At 43.7% G+C, this 19,893-nt stretch overlaps 1 protein-coding gene across 1 annotated transcript in view; it reads right to left on the bottom strand.

The window, feature by feature from the left end:
• The window catches only part of OVCH1 (ovochymase 1), an 852,055-nt gene that overhangs the window by 168,316 nt on the left and 663,846 nt on the right, over positions 1–19,893 (bottom strand). Inside the window, exon 25 of the mRNA XM_086952799.1 lies at positions 7,614–7,753. Coding sequence (XP_086808925.1) covers positions 7,614–7,753 — 140 coding nt within the window. The remainder of the gene's footprint in view (positions 1–7,613; positions 7,754–19,893) is intronic.

Here is a 19,893-nt window from a genome sequence, read left to right as displayed (position 1 = left end):
TGTACAAAGGCACAACGTGTGTGTTAGGGTAAGTGAAATTTCCAAACCACATGGTTTGAAGCGACATGTTTTCAGGAGGTGATTTGGTGATTTATAATTTCAGGAAAATGCCAAGATCTCTCGCAGCAAGGATGCATAAAGAGTGTATGAGTGGGTGGAATGAGAGATGATTTCAGAAAGTGTGGCCTTGGGGCAGCTCATGTGAAGCTGGTAGGGTGCTGAATGCAGTAGCAGGTGGCAGAGACATGCTGTGCACGAGTTCAAGATGCTGAGCTCTAAACCAGAGGCGTAACACAGGCCCCTGAACCCTCTGTGGCACAGGGGTCATCCAATTCTTCAGGGGGCCCTCAACCCTCTAGAGAGGCCCCAATCATCCAGAGCCAACATCTGTGATATATGAGAGACTCACATTACATTCAGCAAAAGGGGGTGGCGGGGATCATTTTGCGCAACTCCACAGCTCTAAACAGGACTGAAATGGCAGAAGGTGGCACACAGAGGCGGAGTACGAGCATTAGATTTGGGGCAGAGAGAAACAAAACACCAAATTGCAGAACAAGCCGGAATGGAAATACATGGAGATGTCGTGTAGCTCCTATAAAACGTATACAGGATCTGCGCGTTTAGACAACATACTCTGTAGATTGGTGTCAGATGAACTCTGATCACCCCCACGGGTTACGTTGGCCTATTGTACAAAGCAGCTCACAGTGCCACCCAGGAGAGAAAAGTTCCTGGTAACCATCGAACATGACAACCCTGATCCCTCAGGACCATGGAAACAATATACTACTTTTCGCTCAGTCACTTGTGCTTAGTCCGTCTCAGAGAGATACGCAGAATAAACAGGCTGGGCATTTTCAATGCGTATTTATTGAACAGTTGTTATTCTGGTGTAGAATAGATGAGCTGCAACAACTGTTAGACAGTATAAGATATAAATGATTAGCAGTACTATAAAGGTAAATGGATGGTATAGTTCTACCATCTTACTATAATCATGAATACATTTTAGTATATAAAACACATGATAAAAAGATGCGCACTCCTATGATGTCTCCCTAACTAGATGTACCAAAATGTACCTAACCTGTTTGTAGGTGTCAAGCCAAGAACCCCTCTAGGATTTAGTTAACCCCATTACCTGAAGTGAGAGACTATGGGACCCAGTCCTGGTCTAGAGTTGGACACCCCGCAAGAATTTTTTGTAGTGTTGTTCCTATAGTACCCTCATGCAGGACCTGCGCTTTTAGATAACATACACTGTGGGTCGGGTGGTAGACTGATTCTGTGCACCCCCACTGCGTATGCTAGCCGTGTTTTGCATTAGCTAGCTCACAGTGCCACTAGAATCTCCTTTTATCAGAGAGATTAGTTTTTGGCAACCTCAGAACACAACAAAGCCTGATTCCTCAGACTCGTGAAAACAATATACTACTTTTCACCCAGTCACTCGTACGTGCTTATTTTCTCTCTGAGAGATACACGGAAGAAACAGTCGAGCGCGTTTACAATAAGAATTTATTGTACCGTTCTTCTCGTGTAAAATATATGCGCTGCTACAACTTTTACACAGTAACTGAGATATAGGATCAGCAGTACAGGGAATAAAAAAAGAAATAGTACAGTTCTACCATTTTGCAATAGTGATAACAGATATATGAATATAAAATGCATTTATAAAAGATAATGCGTACTCCTACGGTGCCTGTCTAGATGTACGTATGTAAGTGTACGTAGCATGTGAGTTGGTGCGAAAGAGCCTATACCTAAGAGCTTAAGAGCCAAGAATCCTGTTAAGATTTAAGCGAACCCCATTACCTGAAACAGTGAGAGTGTGGGACCTTGTCCTGGACACGAATTGGACACCCCGCAAGGGATTGTCAGACCCCTGTCAGCTGGAGCGATTGCATGTCAGAGCCGAAGCGTCTCTGGTCAGTGTGTCGGTGTGAAGTCTCGGTCCCTCCTCTTTACTGATAGCAAGAGGTGCTGTATTTATACCACCGTCCACGTGCTAGCTATTGTTTAGTATGAGGATGCCGTTGGCGTTTAAACCTTGTGCGTGGATAGGAGAGGTGAAGTATACCCCGGGTATCATTCTTATAAATTATTAATATGCGCTATGGATGACGTCTTAGCAATATCGATTGGGAAAAACCCTCCCTCAGCATGGAAGTAGGTGAAAAGTTTAGTCCATAAAAGCTGTCAGTCCTTAGAAGGTGTTTAGTCCATATAAGGCAGTATGTCCTTATTAGGAGTTATGACCTTATAAGGCTCGTTCATTTTAAATGAAGGGGAGGTGATGTAGGGAAGGTGTTTGATGTTCCCTGGACCTATATTAGGGTACCAATATGAAATATTAAAGTTTAACCTCTGCGAGCTGGAGTATCTGCGTGCATAAACCTCAGCGTCTCTGGTCAGTGTCTCTGTTGGCAAGTCTCGGTCTCCTCTGTCTTTTCTTAGCAAGATGTGATGTACATTTATCCATAGGTCTCCCCAGGGGTCCTACCTTGCTGTGTTACTGTGTCAGCCTGAGGATGACGTTGGGCATGAACTTTATACATAGATATTATACAGGGGATGGTAGTCCTGCTGTGCTTCCAAGAATCCTCATGCATAATGTATGAGATTTTGAACTAGGGAAAACCTGCGGTCTGAATGCAGCGTAGTATGTAGGTAAAAGGGCAGTCCCTGCAAACCGTAACAAGTGTAATATAGGGAAGAATATAAGTGAAGGGTAATGAAATTACTGAGGCCCATATGATGGTACCTATATGGAATATAACAGAGAAATACTGCCTATCAGCAGGAAGTGGTATTGTACAACGCTCTGTTTTTAATTTAAAATCAGGGTCATATCACTGAAAAATATTGTCTATGGGTGCTTGCGAAAGACGAGTTTCTACGGGCTGGAATCTATGCAATGTTAAAGCGATTCTGTTATTTTACTGACCTCTGCTGGTAGTTTTCTATCCAACAGTTAAATAGATGTAGTTGCTAGATAGAAAAGTCCCTAAACAAAAGCGGAAGCAGACAAGTCCTGGGAAAATGCTCTTGAGCCCACAAAGTAAAAACAACAGATCTTTCAGACAGTGCAAGCGCCGTCTAGGCTCAACCTAAAATCAACTGTTCCTGAACAGTTAATGCCGAGCTTAAGTTACCTTAGGCTGAAAAGTGAAAAGGGTGGTTTCCTGTACTGGGTTAACCAAGGGAGAGGCACACAGTGAAACAAGAAACAAGCCCTCTAACCAGAGTGCCTGATACCTGAAAGAAATGTAAATGGGTACAATAGGTCAATTACAAATCCTAACACTAGCTGGGAACCAGCATATGGCTTTAATTGATGGTCTTTGGCGGCTTCATAGTGAGACAGAGTTATTCCTTTTGAGAGGTGGTAACTTGCTATTCACAGTGCTTTCAAAGACAGACTGGAATCTCGTAACACTTTAAATGCAAATGTCACTATTCCCCATTGTGCCAACCAGTATCCAAGTCTGTGACTGGCTGGTTACAATCAATCAATCAGAGTACTTGTAAAGCGCGATACTTACCCGTGAGGGTCCCAAGGTGCTGAGGGGAGGGGGGTCTGCTACTGCTCGAAGAGCCAGGTCTTGAGGAGTCTTCTGAAGGCGAGTAGGTTTTGGGTCTGCCATATGTGGGTAGGGAGGGTGTTCCAGGTCTTAGCGGCGAGTTAGGAGAAGGATCTGCCGGCAGAGGTCATTTGTTGGATGCGGGGGACAGCGGCGAGGGCGAGGCTGGCGGAGCAGAGCTGGCGGGTGGGGGTGTCGAAGCGGAGCCTGCAGTTCAGGTAGGCTGGTCTGGCGTTGTGCAGTGCTTTGTGTGCATGGGTGAGGATCTTGAGGGTTATCCTCTTATTGACGGGGAGCCAGTGTAGGTCTCTCAGGTGGGGGGTGATGTGGCTGCGGGCGGGGAACGTTAACGACCAGTCGGGCGGAGGCGTTATGGATGCGTTGTAGTCGTTGTAGGTCTTTGGCTGGGATTCCTGCGTAGAGTGTGTTGCTGTAGTCCAGTCTGCTGCTGACGAGGGCCTGTGTCACCATTCTTGTTTCGGTCGGGATCCACTTGTAGATCCTGCGGAGCATGCAGAGGGTGTTGTAGCAGGAGGAGGAGACGGCGTTGACCTGCTTAGACATAAGAGGCAGGGGTCGAGGATGAATCCTAGATTGCGTGCTTGTCCGTGGGTGTTGGTGCTGTTCCCAGTGTGGTCGGCCACCAGGAGTCAGTTACACACAGACATTTTCAGCAATCTCAATCACCAACTGAACCTCAATGTAAAAGAGTGGATTTCCCATCAAGTAGTTCAACTTGCATTTATTTTTCCATTAATGTTAATGAGTTATATTTTATAATTATTTACTAGACGGTGAAAGACCAAAAAGTAGTTTAGCCATTCTTCTAGCCCCACCCCATAGCACTCTGTATAACATTTTCCAGACTTTAATTCAGTCCAACAGCTGGGGTTTATTTAGTGTTACCACAGAAGTAGGCATTAAGCAAATGGGCTCCTTTCTGGTTTATGTGTTGATATTCTGGATGGGCCAGCATCTGGCACCTGAATGAAATGGAGTAAATTTTTTAAATGCCGGTGTTTTATTTGATATTTTAGACCACTCTAAAATACTTTTTTTTTCTTCCAAAAAAGACCATTTTAAATGCAATGGCTAAGGGCATAGGCGATAGGCCTGAAAACCTACTGTCGTCCATCCACGGAACAGGTCTCATCTTTGCTAAACCTCTCTGAGGATCCAATCTATATAGGTTTCTAGGAGCAGCCCAACTGTGTCTACACCCGTTTCCCTAACCTACATTCCCTAAATTGAGACAAGCTTCCATGTTGGCCTAAATGTTGGTTAGGGTACACTCCAGAACACCCAATTGTTGATCGCAGGGCACTGCGCGATGAATTAATGGATCGATCAATGGCTCACCTTTGGAAAGATCCAAAGGTCCTTTGGAAAGATCCATATGTTTCTGCAGAAACATATGATTGAATATACCTATCTGAATCTTCGTGGGTTGCAGTCCGTGATAAAAAAAAAAGAAATCATGCACCTACAAGCCTTTATCTGAGTTCTCAGCAAATTTCTGCCCCTTCCTAGTTCCGTCAGTATTCAGTTTAGTGCCAGAGTCATGTATTGTACCATCAGTCCAACACCCTAGTAGATGGATTGCCACAGAGTGAGGACCCAGGACCTCAATCAGTTCAACACCACTCACCTTGTCACTTGCAGCAGCCTGCTCCCCTCGCTCAGATCTCTATTGGTTTCAACACACCTTCAGCAAGACAGCAGCCTCATCTATTTGTCATTGGAGATCCATCCTTGCATTATTATTCCCAATGTGATAAACTAACTCTCAACACCCGTTAGGCTAATCCTAGCAGCATTGCTCCAGCTGTTGAATCTTCAAGTATGAAAAGGCCAAAACAATACCACTGCGGCCCATAGTGGTTCCCCACTTAAGTGTGTAGTCAGTCATCTCCTTCAACCCTAAAACACTCCTAGCACTGCAGAAGTGCAATCCTCCCCAGCTCGGAAGATCATGGTCATTGTCGAGCCCAGCTGTCCATTCCTTGCTCTGAAATATTTCAAGTAAATTTTACTAGCAGTGGTTGTTTTTGGTATATTATTAAAAAAATTGAGAACTACCAGCTTCTGCTTATTGGTCATATTTTTTTTTTACGACCCCACCCTCAACAAAAAATTCTGTACATGTTAGTCAAATACAGAAATATAGCTCAGGTGTACTTTTTTTCTTATAACAAAAGGGAGTAGTTGCTTAGAAAATTAAGAGTTTAATGAATGAACTAAGTATTTATAGCACACAGGAATCAGCCCCGGAAGGGTATCTCCGCACTATAGATGGAGGGACATAGGTTGGAACAGGCAATAAGCTGGTAAAAAGATACCATTTTCAGAAGTTTCCTGATCTTAAGAAAATTCAGGCACTTGCGTAAGTGGGCCAGTCTTGAGGGGCCAAGTAGGAAAATGTTTTGCCACCGGCGTGTAGTTTGTAAAACCGAGGGATAACCAGCAATGCCTTCTCTCTAGAGGGCAGCGATCTGCTAGGTAGATAATAAAGTAGTTTTTCCGCAAGGTACCTTGGACCCCTACTATTGATTGTTTTATGGACCAGGCAGCAGATTTTAAAAACTCTTTTACGAATGGGGAGCAAATGGAGGCATCTCAATAATGACAGATGCAGTTCTAGGGGGCATATTGAGGGCCAGATGCCCTGCCATGTAATGGACCGTTGGCAATCTATTCAGCACAGTTATCATTTGCTGCTGCCAAAAGTGTATTACAGTAGTCGAGTCGACTGACTACCAGAGATTGAATCAGGGTCTTACGTACTGATAAGGGGATAAGATGGAACACTTTCAGTAGAAACTTCAGCATATAAAAGTAGGTGCCTGAGGTAGTTGGTGCTTGATCTTTCATAGATAGGGGGTGGCCCAGATAAACTCCCACATTTTTTGCCTTCGTTGTAGGGGTGGGAGCTGGACCTTATTCTGAAGGCCACTAATTGGGGGACCGCAAAGTTTGTACTTTGTCCAAAAGTAGTAATTCTGTTTTATCGCCATTCAACTGTAGAAAATTCATCATCCTGGTGGAAATTGCTCGCATACCTTCAGCAAAGAGATGTTATGTCGCAACCGAATTATGGTCAAACGAAAGGAGGAGTTGGGTATCAACAGCATTCGAAAAGGGAACGAATCCATGATCTCTAATAATATTTGCAAGGGGATGGGGGGGGGCACATATACAGAGTTACAGGATGTGATCAGTTTAAAAGAGCATGGCAACCTTGACTGGATGAAAACCCCATACCCAAAGAATAACCATAAGTACCGGGCCTCATCCGCAGTTCTCACATGAGAACGGACTACCGGGGATAAGAGATATGGAGGCACAATCTTGTGATATCAGTTTTAAGAACTGTATAGCCACTCAATACTCCTAAATATTACCCCAGGACATCCTCATTCACAATTGTCTAGGTCTTGGGCTCATAATTCAGGTGAACATAAATAAACAGTTATTGACTGGCTCTATGGTCATTAATGGCTTTTGAAGCAACACATCTCTTGAGAGGAAGTACGGCAAGCTAGAACTGTAAAATAGGGTACCATAGTAAGGTTATTTTGGGTAAAGCTATATGCAGTATCCTGCTTATGTATTCACCCTGTTGCTTTTTCCATAGTTGCTCAACCAGTGTGAATGTGTAGCATGGAATATTGGTGTGGTGATGATGAAGGGAATGTTTGGGTGCCGGTGAGGTGTGAACGTTGGAGTCTGAGCTGAGCAGCAGGTAGGCTGCTCCTGGTGAGTCTCTTCTACATGAACAAAATAACCTGTAACTAAGACTAAATGAATCTACTTGAAATACATTTCGGCTACTGGATTTCATCTTTACACTATACGTACCTGAAAAGCTTAAATTATGATATAAAATAGATTTTTAAATTGATATAATGAGATAGTATACCAATATTCCAATTATCTCAGATCAAAAGGTATTTATGGTATAGGTCAATTGGATAGCAAAGGAACATTTATGTGTAGCTAATCAAACTGAAGTAAAAGACTTACACAACAACTTCTTGAATTCACCGGTTCCTTCATAGATCATCAGCTGGTCCTGACACCCGTACTGTGCCTTTTCAGTGTTAAATTCTTCTACAAATATTGTGATAACGGAGGAGAGGTCGGCTATTATTCTCCATTCACAGCTATTGATAAATAAACAGCAAAGAATCATAACAGTGCCAAATTGTAACATGTGGCTAAAAATAAGATTTCAAAGAGTCATCTTGATTTTCAGATTACTAAAAGAAAAGCAAGCTTTATAACTGGCAATGTTACAATGCATTTCCAGCACGTTGAGACTGTGTAAAGTTGGAGTAGCCTCAAACACATCTAGCTTGGTTGCAGGCAGAAGAACCCTCAGTCTGGTAAACACAGCACTTGAGTTCCTCAAAAGGAAAAGGCTTTTTGGAATTTAGAAAGTAATACATTCATAGAAAATTGAAGATTGTGTAGTTCTCAGTTATATTTTTCAAAACGGTCATCCTTAAAAAATTAGAATTTTAGGATTTTCCATCAAATAATTGAAAAAAAAATGTTGGGGGGGGGGGGGCATGATGGATTGGGATCCACGTTTTGTTCTGTGCTTTAGCAATTGGGAACATTTGGTGAAAACCAACATAAAGGAGAAGTGGAAACGAGATTATCTCCTGAATAATTCTCAGGAGTTTTTTTAGAGCACCAACGGACCAGATATTACCAACGGGCATATTCAGAAAGGACCAATAATTAATTCAGCATTTTGACTGTGGGGGAAATACTAACTAATTTCTTATACATCCCTTCATAATAGTTCTTCCTGTCTCCAAGTATTTTAAATTACAGGTGAAACTATTTCTCACTTTAATGTTACATGATTTTTCGACCTTAGAAGGATGAAAGGTTTGGTTGCCTTCTTTCATACATCGTTGCAGATGTCTGTGATAAGTGCTTAACTCAGAGTGCTGTAGAGGCCATGGTCTAAGGCATCATGTAATTTTAGAAGCTTACCTTGTGAATATCAAACATTCACTCTTGACTGACAACAAAGGAGCAACTATCCACAGTGCTTACCAATATTTTCCAAAAGGCTAACACCCTCCACCCACAGGGAGTAGATGTATAGGGCTTCTGTACAGTTTTCAAAGTCTGGGGCTCTTTTTAAGAGAAGATAACATGCTGAGCCTTACTCCGATAAGTCCACCATGTCTTCATCTTGCTGATTTACAGGGGTCTGCCACAAGAAAACCATGTCTTCATCTAATGTCCAATCAAAAATACTACCATCCTGAACAGCTCAAAGTTTGAAATATATGTTCATGCTATGGCATCCACAATATAATTGAGGAAGGGAATTTTCTGGCTTTCTGCGATAAGCTTTACAGCTAGAATCTTTAGTGTCAAACTTCGGGTAATGTGTGCATTATAATTAAAAAAAATACATAACATAAGAACACTTTGTGACTAACACAAGGGTTTGGTAGTCCCGTTGGGTTTAGAAAAGGGTTCTTGGTGGAGATAAAGCTCAAACAGGGCACAGTGGAAGTGATTATTCAGGTGAGAAGCCTCCTGTTTATATATGCTTAGTGAGACTCAGCCTTAGGAATTGGAGTAACAGTTGTGAAGATGGGAGCAGAGTGATTAGCGTAGTAGGCAATGAGGGGAATGAACTTCGCCAGAGATGGGTATGAATTGTACTTATCCTAGTTGACGTAAACAGGATACAGAATGCCGTTATTCCCACTTGGGTCTTCTAATTTGTGGACGTAGCTGCAGCAGGTTACGAGCAGGAGCTTCTGGGTCCTATCCTTTGGACCTCATTGGCCCCTTCATTAAGCTTTTTTCACTGGTTTTAGCAAATACAATACATCTATGAAAACCTTGTTTCTTATGCCTGGGTCTGGGATGGAGGGGTACTTGGTTCCTTGTTCTTATGTCCAGACACCATCATGGTCCTGCAGTTTAAAATGACATAGTAAAACACAGGAGCTATTGTGCTTTGTGGTATTTAGTCAGTGCTTCCTATGGGTTAAGGCTTAGTATTAGTCAAAAGATTCATCTGAGCTTTGCAGTGTTCAGAAGTCTTCTGCACGGCAGGTGCGCTGGCTGTGTTCATAGATGTACTTAAAGTATTCAAATCGGGGCTTTTAAACTCTAAAATTTGCAAACAAAATCTCAATTTGTAGATTTTACACAGCGAGTCAGACTTCGATGTACTGTAGGCCTTTAGTGCAGTACCCTTCCTATACTTCCCTAGGTTCACGGGAAGGCATTCAATATTGGTGTCCTTTTTTGTGTTGAGTGCTAAGATTGCTCCTCACAATGAACTGTACTAAGATCCTGTTTTTTAAAGAAGCAAGAGTTGACTACATTTAACTTGCATTGATGTAATTAGGAGCATGTCACCTCCAGTGGAAGGCATGTGGTTTTATCAAAGTCTTGAAACTATTTGGTGCCCCATGAATAGATTTTATTTCTTGCCACATTCTTTGCTTCTAGGCAGAGATGAATAAGCATGCATCTGGGATGGCAGGTTATACTATTTATTACCCGTTCGAATAGAAAGGGTGAGAGGCACCAGAGGGTATGTACCCTATAAGCAGGATGGTTAGATTAAGCCAACTTTCTTGGCTAAAGTTTTTACGGAATGAAAAGCAAAAATTACCTAGGGAAATTGCTGCACTTCAATGTTCTCTTTTAGCTGTTTGGTTAAAATATCTCACTTTTTACTATGTTGTGGTAGATTAATGTCACTGCTGTACCCATGACTAATGTTGTATGATGGTTTGTATAAAGGTTAACATGAAATTTAAAAAAAAGCAAAAAAGGTTAACTTTTAATGTTTTCTAGTGTAGCCAGCAACCATTTCAATGGTCTAAAACGTAATTAGCAATTGAAAACGATACTGTGGCAAACCACTTACTCCATCAGTTGACTGGTTATACCTCTAATAAAATGTTTGCCGAGTCATGGAAGGCTTAGCACAAGCAATCATTCCCAGTACAGGGTATAGCATGTGATTTATTTAGGAATGTGGTAAGTATTTTATTTTTGATTAATTAAAACCATTACAACAAAAAAAAGAAAACAAATACTAGTCTAACACAATGACTAAATAAACGTATAGGGATACAGTGCATAAATTGAAATCGACAACCATTGATTACCATTTTCCAGTTAGGGATTGCAGTACTGCAGATATTTTCCCCAGTTTGATAACATTCTAAAAAATCCAAAATACAATAAGATAATCTTACAAAGCAAAAACTAAAATGCAATGTGCTAGCAGCAAATGATCAGTAATAGTTAACTGTAAAAAAGAAAACATGGAAAAACAATTTACAGAAGGTCTATAGCTGTCGTATTGCACAATCAATACTAAAGTGACTTATGCTATCATCAAGAAAGTGGACAATGCATTAAGTACAATTAGGCTAGCAGCAAATATTCAACAACAATAAGCAACGAAGAGAACAATATCACAAAAATAATATGCATACAAAGCGGAGGCTAAGGTGCAATGTGCTAGCAGCAAATGTTCCATAAAAATTAACAGTAGAAAAAAGACATAATAAAACAATTTACATAATATCTCTAACTGTCATATTGAAAAGTACTACAATGCCTATTACTATCCACAAACTGCAGATATTCAACAGCAGTAAGCAACAGAACAGAACAAAAAAAGCAGTTTCACAAATATCAAACTACAACCATTAGAACACTTGTAAGACAAAATCAGTACTAAAGTGACTTGTGCTATCAGCTAAAACGCAAGAGTTGCAATAAATCTTTAACTGGGAATGCTAAAGTGACAAGTGCAAGCAGCAAAGAAATATTATGTACTTTTTAGAATAGTCTATAATGGGTGGCGACTTTCAAAACTAAAGTACACCTACACCTTTCAATAAAAATAATAAACATAACATGCGGGACATTTTTAAGAAAATATGCTAAAAACAACATATCTAACCTGATTAAAAAGTGCCATAAAAATAATCCATCTACTCCCTAAAAACAGTGACATCTTCATTTCACAGCCTTATCAAGATTAACATTTACTTGAGGTGTTAACCTTACATAATTTCCTTTCCACTCTGAATATGAATTGAACAAATTGCTGTACAATATAGACGTTGACACCACTTAAGTAAAGTATTAATGTTGATCTACAGGTTCTAACTCCCATACCTTTAAAAATAGGTTTTAAAAATGTATTCCGTTCCTGCGACATTTTTGGCCATAATGTTACTATATGCAGCAAGGTTTCATCATACTGGCTGCAAAGCCTACAAACATTTGTTGCCCATTTAGGAGTTCCTTCTTTGGTTGGATATATTCCAAACCTTAACATACATTTCTTTTTAATTAGGGGTTTTTGATGAAAGCGTAAATAAGGTTGGACCGTTGTTTTTTCAAAAGAATTAGCAATAGACTAATAGTGAGTTTTTTTCTCAACTCATCTTCATCTAAAACTTCTGATAAAGCCACGGTTGAATTAATAAAAAATTTTATAATCCATTTTACTCCTTATTTCATCATCCAATTCAGGGCATTCGAAAGTTAGGAGACACTCAGATAAATATTCCTGCCAACTTCTGGAGTTTTCGCCTTTCGAAATCTCACACCAGCACATATTGGCCAGCGTGCCTTCATCGGTACGAGAGAATGCCAATAATGTTTTTAAGAATGTTGCTTGATGTACCAATAACTGATTCCTTAAACCATATTTCAATCTTAAATGGACACGTGAGATCTCTCTGGGAATCCTAAAAACTGATTTATATGTCCTTGCAACAATGTCCTCCCAACACTTTCACATCTCTACCCTTAAAAATTATGGACCCATAATCCAGGGAGGGAATACGTTTTGCTTTCATAACTTTTAGCAGGTGGTCATAATTAGGACATAACCACCTCTCATTTTTCGAAAAGCGAAGGCAAGTGAAGTACCTCTAGCCTCTAAGTTATCAAAATGCTGTCTATATGACAAACCAGCATCAAATGTAATTCCCAAATATTTATAGGCTTTTACACAGTGAATAGACAAACCATTGATATTAAAATCCTTTACCCCTAATTTGCCTTTCCCTATTAACATTATTTTTGTTTTTTTTGTATCAATAGCTAAGCCGTTTTGAGTCACATATATTAAATGAGTTTATTAATCTTTTTAATCCTATCCGGGTTTGGCTAAGTAAAATGGTATCATCAGCGTATTGTAGGTATTTTATTTTTTTACCCACTACAGCAAGGGAATGCGAGTTTACATCCTTAAAATGGGCAGGGAGATCAGACATAAATAAATTAACAAGACAAGGAGTGAGCACACATCCTTGTTTTAATCGACATTTGTTTCAAGGCGGCGGGTAGTAGGTCTACCATCGCCGATTTTGACCTGAACCCAGGTATTGGAATACAATAATTTAATCATTTTTAAAAGAGTTTCCGATATACCCCAATTCTTTAACTAAGTCCAAAGAATATTTTCTTGGTTGTGATTTTCTTTATTCCAAAAGGGTGTACAATCAAAACACAGGTGTTCGTGTTTTGATTGTACACCTTTTTGGAATAAAGAAAATCACAACCAAGATAACGTACGTCTTTGATTATTAGTACTGCAGTATAAGAATTGTGTGGTGCACCTTTGCGTTTATGTACTGCATTTTAGGAGATTCCGGATTACTCTTTAGCCCTGACTCGAAAAAGTCCCTATTCCCAGCAATCACCAACTGGGAGTCGACCGGCAGATTTGGTTGTTTAGTCTGCTCTGGCTTTAATTGAGCCAAAATACAAGGCCATTCAACCTGTTCATTCTTATTAGGTTGCAAAAGGATGGGACATACTAATTTTCCGATAGGCAGCTTTTGATCTTGTACAAAGGGCTGTGCTCCCTGACTGGACTGGACATTGTGAGTATGGGAGGAATTTACAGTTACATCATTTGCCATATGTTGCACTCCTTTTAAGGCTACTCCATCATCTCTAGACCAAACTAACACTATTTCCCTTGGATATTTTTGTGTATTATCTTTAAACTCTGCTAGTTCTGGATTGGAGTAATCTCGTTCTGGTTAATAACATTTTCAGTGCCCTGATAGGAGTATACATCTTGACTAGGCTTATATTGTCCTCCAAGTTTCTCTTGAATTGTTATTGTCTGTGTTTTGTTACCCACATTTAAAGTAGGCTCTACTTTTGACCCTTCGCTCCCAACTTTAATAAGTTGTTTAACCTTTTTATTAACTTGAGGGACAGACGAAGGTCTAAAAATTGGAAAGAGCCACGGGACTAGAGTTGGTGATTGAGCCGCCCTTATTTACTACCCCAGTCGGTATTTTTTTGTCTTGGGCTGTCTTGTTATGTGCCTTTCTTAACCTTTTCCTTGCCCTTTTTGATAAAACTTCGGGTACTACCATTACTTCCGAGGCCTCACTCACTATTGAGCAATTCTTATTTAACTTCTGGTTTATCTTAGATTTAGGGCCGTGAGGAGTCTCCAAAGGAACACAGATGTTACCCGCTACTGTTTGGGAGGCTGTATTTTTATTACTGGCAACCCTCGAAGGGGAAAGTTTTGAGGCTAGAGGATTTTTTTTCAACGTTTCCAGTGTTTATTAAATCATCACTCCCCTCGACTTTCCTACCAGATAATAATTTTACTTCGTGGACCATAGAACTAACGATTGATGGCAGGTCAGAGATTTTATCAATCAGTTCAGCACAAGTGCAAGGTATTAACTGATTCTCTTTATCATCTTGAACTTTAGAAATCAACTTAGTTAGTTGAAGAAGCTTTGCGTCAATTCCTCCAACATGTGTTGCTAAGGTATTTTCAAATATCCACTTGAATATCTAATTTATCAGAGTGGAAATTGAGGGCCTTTGTTATAGAATCGATAGTATTAAGCAAACAATCCCATACTCCACTCTTATGGTTATTAACATTATTTTCCAGGGCATCTGATTTTGCCTGAAAATGTCCGGCAAATTTTTTTAACAGGGATAAATCTGCGGAGTTAAGATTTACATTGCTCATTAATATCAACCTTAAGGTTATTACACCTACTAGCTATAACTGGAATCAAAACTGACTTGTTAATACAGAAACTATTATCCAAGATTATACTGGATTGATTAGAAATACAAGGATGTTCATCCCCAATTTGGGGAGGATGATCAATCGGACTTAACACTAACTCATCCCCACCTCCTTTATTGATCGATTTAACAGCATTGTGATCAGACACTATGTCCACGTCACTCACATTATGATTTGAACCTGAAGACATATCAATTACTGAACAAACAGCTATTACATTCTCTATAGATCCTTTGTTCAATTCTTCAATTACCGAACTTTGTAAGACCTCCTCCAGGAGTAGCCCAGTCGGCTGGATCACCCTATTTTGCTGATGAATTTGTGCTTGCATCTGCAGTCTTCCAGGGTGCACCAATAGTTTTTCCGTCGGGTTAGGAGCTGAGTCTTGTGAGTCATTGACTGTCTTTAAAGGCTTCTCCTTTTCCTTAGAGCTGATCACATCATACTCCTTCAATTGACCTGGGATAAATTTGGGATCTTTCAGAGAAGGAGAGTGGCCAGAAATTACGATCCCATCTGGGTAATCCGTCTCATCACAGGGCCTTGCTACCGCTGAGTCAATTTCAAAATCGGCATTTTCACAGAGCTGAGCACTATTCTGACACGGAGACGGTGATGGATCAGAAAATGATGATGTTCAACCACCGGCATTAGAATTGCAATTTTTAATTGGATTTCTATTTTGCCTTTGAGTTAGACTGTGATGATATTTAACGAAAAAGCTCTTAATCGACGGCTGGGCATCGATATTAATCTTTTGCGTCTTCCCTGGGTTAATGGGGGTTAAAGATGGTGAACACAACTCAGCTGGCTCAGACAAGCTTTCCCTTGATAAAGCTGCCCCTCAGTTTTTCCTTCTGACTTTACCTGTGACCCCACTTTGGGTAATGCGTCAGACTTATGTTTTTTTTTTTTTACATTCGGCATAGCGCCACGTTGACGGACAGATCTCATCCTCTACTGGCTTGGAGGTGGCAAGGGGGCCGGAGAGTGCCTGGAGGAAGAGGGGCTTTTCCTACTCCGGTCCGCTCCTACTCCTTATCCTGCTCCTGCCCCATTTTAAAAAACCTAACCACCTACAATGCTCGCAGGTCACTCAACACAAAGCACTGTGTACTTTCAGCAGCTCCCTCTCGTCAGGTAATCTCCACGGCTTCAGTTGTATTTTTTTTTATCAAGGGATACCGTTAAAAAACAAAGCAGTGGTATCAGTGTTAGGCAGTAGCAATGTCCGCCGTCTCCCAAACTAGGCTCACTATTTTTTGGCAGGGAAAAGTTACTTCAATACTTCAGTGCAGCTTCAGCAAGCCTAGCTAAGGCAGTAAAAAAAAAACTGCTCCAACAGCGATTCCTTCGTCAACACAATGCTTTTACCTCCAAACTGCCACCCCGCTTTCCCCACCTCTGCCTTCTTTCACCACGGCAGCTCCTGCAGGTGCGAGAGCGGCTACGGCAAATGCAGCTTCTCACTTCACTCCGCTTACTCAGCTGACTTTAGCTACCTTTAGCTACCTTTGGCTGCAGCTTCACACAGCTTCACACAGACCTCTCCAGCCACCTCCAAAACCGCCCGTCGCCTTCTCTTTCCCTTTCCACGGCAGCCCAAACTCGGGCACGGGCTCCAGTTGCGGCTCTGGTTCCCGGTCCAGTCCGGCTTAATTGCAGGCTTCCCACCGTGACCGTAGTACTCGGCTCGGCTCAGCAGCGGCTCCGGTTTTCTGCCTCCACCGCAATCTGAGATACGGGCAGGATGCCCCGGTTACTTACCGGTAATCTTCATTACTCCGAGTATAGTCTTCCTCGCCACATGACTTACATAGTGAGCTTCAGCTCCACACCAGATCCCTCCAAAGCAAAAAGTTAGCCTCCCATGCCTCCCATCCCTTCCCAAGATGGCCAAGCCATTACCACCTGACCTCTATAAGAGGCGGGCCGGCCCAACCATCAGCCTGAAACCACCAAGCATAAACATGAAGCCGAGAGCCAGACAGGGAGGGAGGGATGGGAACTCATGTGGCGAGGAAGACTATACTCGGAGTAATGAAGATTACTGGTAAGTAACCGGGGCATTACCTCCTCGTTAGTCTTCCTCGCCACATGACTTACATAGTGAGCAAATACCAAAGCCAAGCGGCTTCATGGAAACTCACAAGAAACCAACAGGCCAGAAGGGGATGACCACGAAAGAGTGCAAACCCAACATACCAGAACGAGTGGAAGGACCACCCAGGAGAGAGGCAACCACGAGTAGGAGAACCAACCCGGGACCGAAGACACCGGGAAGGCCGAAAAACAAACCGGACCCCAGAGACACCAAGTGCCGCCAGGAAAACCGCCCCAACAGAAGGAAGGCAGAGATAGGCACAGGACTGGACCGCACGGAGCCAAAAAGGGCAACAGCAACCAGGGCCAGAACAGAAAGTGCAGGCCCGACCAACACACCAGGGCAGCCCAACAGGCAGCACAAAGCGAGAGGGGAGCAAAAGGCCAAAGAGAGGAACCAAACGAACAGAGGGCAACCCCACCACAGAGACCCAACAAAAAGAATCACTAGCAGAAAAAGACAACCAGTCCGTCCAACACAGCAACACCGCAAGGGCGTCCACAAGAGCCGAACCAGAAAAACTGGGAAGCGGCACCAGAGCCATCCAACAGAGAGACAAGAGCCGGAAAAATGGAGCCGAAAAGAAACAGAAGGGGGACAAACCCCCGTCACACAAAGGACCCCCGGAAGGGACCGCGACACCAAGGAGAGAATCCAGGTAGGCACCAGGGAAAACGAACCCAGGAAGGAGCTGGAAACGACACCGAAGAGACCCGGAGGAGAACCAACCGGTCAAAGGAGAAAATCTGAAAAACCACAGGCCCGCCCACGGCCAGAAGGGAGGAGAAGAGGCAGAAAATAGCCAACCGGCCAGGAACGGAAACACCCCGCAAAGGGACCAAGCAAACCGACCCAGGAAGAAACCCAAGAGGGAGCGAGCCACCGAAGAGAGTGCCCAGGCGGTCAAACAGACAGCCATCCCACAACCAGGCCCAGCCCAGCGAGACAAGGAAGAATCCACTGGTACAGGAGCGCGGCAGTAACGCACCAAAGGCGAGAAGAAAAGAAGGGCAGGGCGAAGAACATTCAAAGTGCCTGAAAACCCCACCAGCCAATTATGCAGATGAATGTGAGTCTCAACTTACAAAGTACAGGGAGGACCCATCGACGACCCCACACTGGTAATCCAGCAGACACTCATAATTGAGAAGCCATTCCCACATAGCCGGCACAAGCCTGTCGAGATCAAGGCAAGAAACCCAGGGAGCCACCAGAGCCAACAGGACCCCGGACCCCAAACCAGATACAAAAACCAGCAAGGGAAAAAGAAGGCAGGGGCAGGACACAAAACCCGCACCCCAAGAGGCAAAACAAGGAACAAGAACAGCAGGGCCCAAGCCAACCACCGCCGAAGCAGAGGGAGAAGCACACAGGGGAGGACCACCAACCGGAGGAAGCGCAAAGCAGGAAGGCCAGACGAGAAGGCCGAAGAGCCAAAACCTGAGACCCAAAGGAAGCAGACAGGACCAGACGGACCCAGGAGACGCCCGAACCAGGCACCAAAAATGGTCCGATGAGAACAAGAGCGTACAGGGCCAGAAAAGGCCGGAGCCAAAAAACGACCCAGGCAAAGACAGCACCAACGTGTCAAAAACCAACACGGGCGAACCCAGCACACACCCCGGAACACGAGGCTGGGGACAAACCCACCAAAAAAAGGCAACCAACAAGCCCCAGCAGGGCAGGGGAACACCCCAGAAAAGCTAAGGACCCTCAAACAGAAGCCAGATGGGAAAAAACGCCCACAGGGAAACCCACCGACCCAGCACAGACCGGGAACCCAAGCATGCTCCCAGGAAGGCAACACCAACACACGGGAAGGAGGAACTCAGCCGCACCAGGAAACAGAGCGGGAAGGGCCGGGGACAAAAAGAACGAAGGAAGGGCCAGAACAAAACATGACCCGAGGAAGGCCCCACCAAAGCAGCTCAACACAGAACGCCCAGCCAGAGAGGGGCACCGAACCCCTGCACCAAAGGAAGAACAGGCACTGAGGCGAGACCAACAGGACCATGGAATCCTGAGCCCAAGACCCGCCGAGGCTGGGCATCGAACCCCGGACCCGGGCTAGACACCAGCATCAGGGCCTGACGCACCAAACACTGAGTCACACACCGCACAGCAGAGCACCAGAAGAGCCAGCCGCACGGACAGGAGCCGGGGAGCCCAAGAAACGACAAACGGAGCAGGCAGGCAGAGGGCAGAAGCCAAGGAACCGAGCCACCCAGGAAGAGAGGGGAGGCGACAGAAGGTACCGAAAAAAGGGGTGCAGGAGCCGCCCGTCAAGACCGCGAGCCAGCCAGGAGAGTCAGAAACGACACACTAGGAGCCCCACAGGTGCAGCCAAGGAACAGACCGGGACAGCACAACAACGGCGGGAACAGGAGGCCACACGATGAAAAGGACCACAGGTCCAAAACCCAAAAGGGAAGAAGGAGACAGGGACAACACAGCAACAAAGAAGCCGAGGCCCTGCAACCCAACGCCACACGAGCAAACATGCAATCAGTGCAAACACAGGAGCAGAAAACAACCCCAGAAAACACAAATCCGTAGTAAGTGGAAAGCGCACGAGCACCACCACGGGCAACCAGGCCCATAACAACAGAAGACAGATGTGACTTCACACAAGGGCACTCACCACACCAACCAAAGATGGAAGAAGGGCAGTACGCAGTGGCACAGACCAGTGACCCAGGGGGCCAACACAGGCACCAACAGCAGAAGCACCAGTCCAATTGAGCCACCAAACCCGACCCGAAGGACCGAACGTGGCTGCACCCGCAAAGTGCCAAATAACAGACAAGGACTGCGCCACAGAGGCCCAAGGTACCCCACTGAGCAACAGCACCATGGCAGCCACAAACACCCCAACAACGGGGCAACAAGGCCGCGGACAGAAGGAAATCGCCTGAACCAGAGCCAAGGGCATTCGAGACAAGGGGCTAACAGGAAGGACCAAGAGAGCGAGCCCAAATGCAGCGCCGCAGGCTAAACAGCAAGCCAGACCACACAGCCCCCGAAAAATCGACCCTGGAAAGAAGACAGGTCCATGCAACAAAAGGGCAAAGGAACAACATAAACCAAAACAAACAGCAAAG

The sequence above is a fragment of the Lissotriton vulgaris genome, chromosome 1_2 (assembly GCF_964263255.1).
Source record: "Lissotriton vulgaris chromosome 1_2, aLisVul1.2, whole genome shotgun sequence".
NCBI classification, from domain to species: domain Eukaryota; kingdom Metazoa; phylum Chordata; class Amphibia; order Caudata; family Salamandridae; genus Lissotriton; species Lissotriton vulgaris.
This window is presented reverse-complemented; position numbering and strand designations above follow the sequence as displayed.